Source organism: Artemia sp. Qi Xiang Cuo, chromosome 6 (genome assembly GCF_049724085.1).
Source record: "Artemia sp. Qi Xiang Cuo chromosome 6, ASM4972408v1, whole genome shotgun sequence".
Taxonomy (NCBI): domain Eukaryota; kingdom Metazoa; phylum Arthropoda; class Branchiopoda; order Anostraca; family Artemiidae; genus Artemia; species Artemia sp. Qi Xiang Cuo.
This window is the reverse complement of record NC_142799.1, coordinates 27,569,879-27,572,511: the sequence shown is the minus strand read 5'-3', so window position 1 is coordinate 27,572,511 and position 2,633 is coordinate 27,569,879. Positions and strand designations below refer to the sequence as shown.

At 32.1% G+C, this 2,633-nt stretch overlaps 1 protein-coding gene across 1 annotated transcript; it reads left to right on the top strand.

The window, feature by feature from the left end:
* Window positions 1–1,605: 1,605 nt before the first annotated feature.
* LOC148951068 (uncharacterized) lies at window positions 1,606–2,132 on the top strand. The gene has a single exon (XM_089090989.1). It carries the CDS (start codon window positions 1,626–1,628, stop codon window positions 2,130–2,132), a length of 507 nt encoding a protein of 168 aa, XP_088947115.1. The 5' UTR covers window positions 1,606–1,625.
* The last annotated feature ends 501 nt before the right edge of the window (window positions 2,133–2,633 follow it).

Here is a 2,633-nt window from a genome sequence, read left to right as displayed (position 1 = left end):
TAGCTGGCATTTATCAAAATTGGCAATAAAAATGCAGTTTCTTGTCAAAATTTATTCTATTTTAAAAACTATTTTATTTTTAATTACAAAAGACACTAGGTGTAGCAATTTCCTTTCAAATGAGCCGTTATACCGCTCTCTATGATTTTCCAGTGCCTAGCTAGATATAGAGAAAAAAAAATAGAAACCAAAACAGATACCGTTTATGTAGAATATCGTAATAGCTGCCACTTTTCTTGATTTTCAGGCCAGCATATTTCCCTTGTTGTTCAAGCCAAGGGACGGTAAGTTCCCTGCATAGAGGTTTTGGACAAGGCAGTTCTAATAATGTACTTCTTGTTTTGATTTGACTCTATTTTTAGGAGTTATAAGTTATTTTAGTTTTTACTGTGGGGCGTCATCGTCGCTTACTAGGTTACTAGCTACCGCTGCGACCTGGATTCCAGTGCCAGGCTAGCTGCAGAAAAACAAAAGAAAAACCGAAACATAATAATGAAGTGGTATTTGTTCATTATTCGGTATACCCTCGAGAAATGAAGGTGCACTTTTTACTGTGGCTTCTTCAGAATGGTTAAGAGTCACCGATGGTAGAATGGTAAGCATATCTTGTATATGAAAATGCAGTTTTTTTTTGGAAAAAGTGATACTATTTGGCCTTCAATTTCTTTGGTCGCTTGAAAATGGCACTAGAACTTTTAATTTTCGCTTCAATGAGCCCTCTCCTGACATTCAAGGACCACTGGGTCGATACAATCACTCCTGGGAAAAAGAAAAAAACAAATAAACACGCATCATCTGGTAATTATACAAAATTCTATATTTTTGCAGACAGGAGGTTGACACCTCTACAATAAGGTTCTCTGATGCATTGAATCTGATGGTGTGATTTTCATTAATATTTTATGACTTTTAGGGGGTGTTTCCCTCTTTTTTTTGAAAATAAAGCAAATTTGCTATGGCTCCTAACTTCTTATGGGTAAGATTAAACTTGATGAAAATTATATATTTAAAATCTGCATAAAAATCCGATTCTTTTTATTTATCTGTTGGTAGCAAGATTCCGTTTTTGGAGTTTCGGTTACTATTGAGCCGGGTCATCTATTACTATCAGTTTTTTACCACGAACTGTTTGATAGATTTGCTCAGCGTAGATCTTGAATTAGTTTTATTAGCCTGTATAAGCTGTCATTCAATTTTCTAGACTTATTTTTGGACTGTCTTTAGGGACCAGCGTTAGTTAATCAATCAATGATCTAGTAAATAACCCGTCATATTTGGGTTACAATCGATTTTAATAATGCTTTGAGTAGTGAATAATTACAGATCAGACATTTGAAACTAAGCAATTACTTATGAAGAATATTATGTAATTAACCCAAATATTAGCACAAATTTAAGGTAGTTATAACAACGCTATCAGGAAAAATATAATACCAAAACAGTTGTCTTCTTGCGGTTTTTACTTATAAACAAGTAAAAATACATGTTATCTCTTTTTAGTAAAAAAACACGTTATCTATTCGTAAATTTTTTCATCAAATGACAAAGCTTATATGATAAACGATGAGCTCATTGTATTCATTGTTCTTAGTTATCAGTTCAATCTAAATTTGCCAGTCAACAAAATGAAGTCCCTGAATTATCATTTTGCCTGTGTTATTCTGCCACTCACTTTATTTTCTGCCATCAAAGAAGTGGATAGTCACATATTTTACAACAGCAAGGAGTATGGTCTTATTCTTCAAGAAACATTTGACATTTCGCCTGGTATATTCCAGAATGTCAATCCAACCGAGCAAAGAGGTTTTTGGTCTTACAACTTTGCTCTTGAAACCGAACAAGGTATAATGACAAGTAGCCCAATAGGTTCGGAAGAAGCTGTACCTCGCATGTGCACCATCGAAACTTTCAGGTTCCAAGACGATATCTTTCTGTCTGCGTATGCTTATTTTACAAGCGGCAATGCAGAGGTTAAACTGATTGCAGTTCTTGCAGATTCAGACGATAATCTCATTAGCACTAAATATACTTTCGAATATTTACCTGAAAAACGTTGGCTTACAACCAATACAGCGATTAGTGTACTTACTCCAGGGAATTACAAGGTATTTGTTGTTTTATATCTTCTTTGATTTATGCTCTAATAAAACTCATAAGATTAATAAAGACTGTTAAATATAGTTCAATAAGTAACGAAATTTGGCTCAAACCAAGGGTAACTATATATGGATTCTCACTGTAGCTTGTCTTCTAAACGCAGACAATTTGAGCCTTTTCTTGATGTCATAACGTCCAAATGGACCATTTTTAAACTATTTTTTTTTTTTTATATTGGACCTTCATTTTCTGTTTCAGTTTGTCTTCTGTCATTATATAAGACATATCACCAAACGTTTGTTTCTTTTAATTGTTCAGGTGATGTGACCAAACCTTTTTCTTTTGCCTCGGTTTCTCTTTTGTAATTTTGAGAGACATATTGCCGAACCTCTGAACAATTGTTATATATATATATATATATATATATATATATATATATATATATATATATATATATATATATATATATATATATATATATATATATATATATATATATATATATATATATATATATATATATATATATATATATA

Bases quoted from the DNA above. Each gene is read 5' to 3' on its own strand.
- LOC148951068 (XM_089090989.1), top strand. From the start codon at position 1,626: ATGAAGTCCCTGAATTATCATTTTGCCTGTGTTATTCTGCCACTCACT.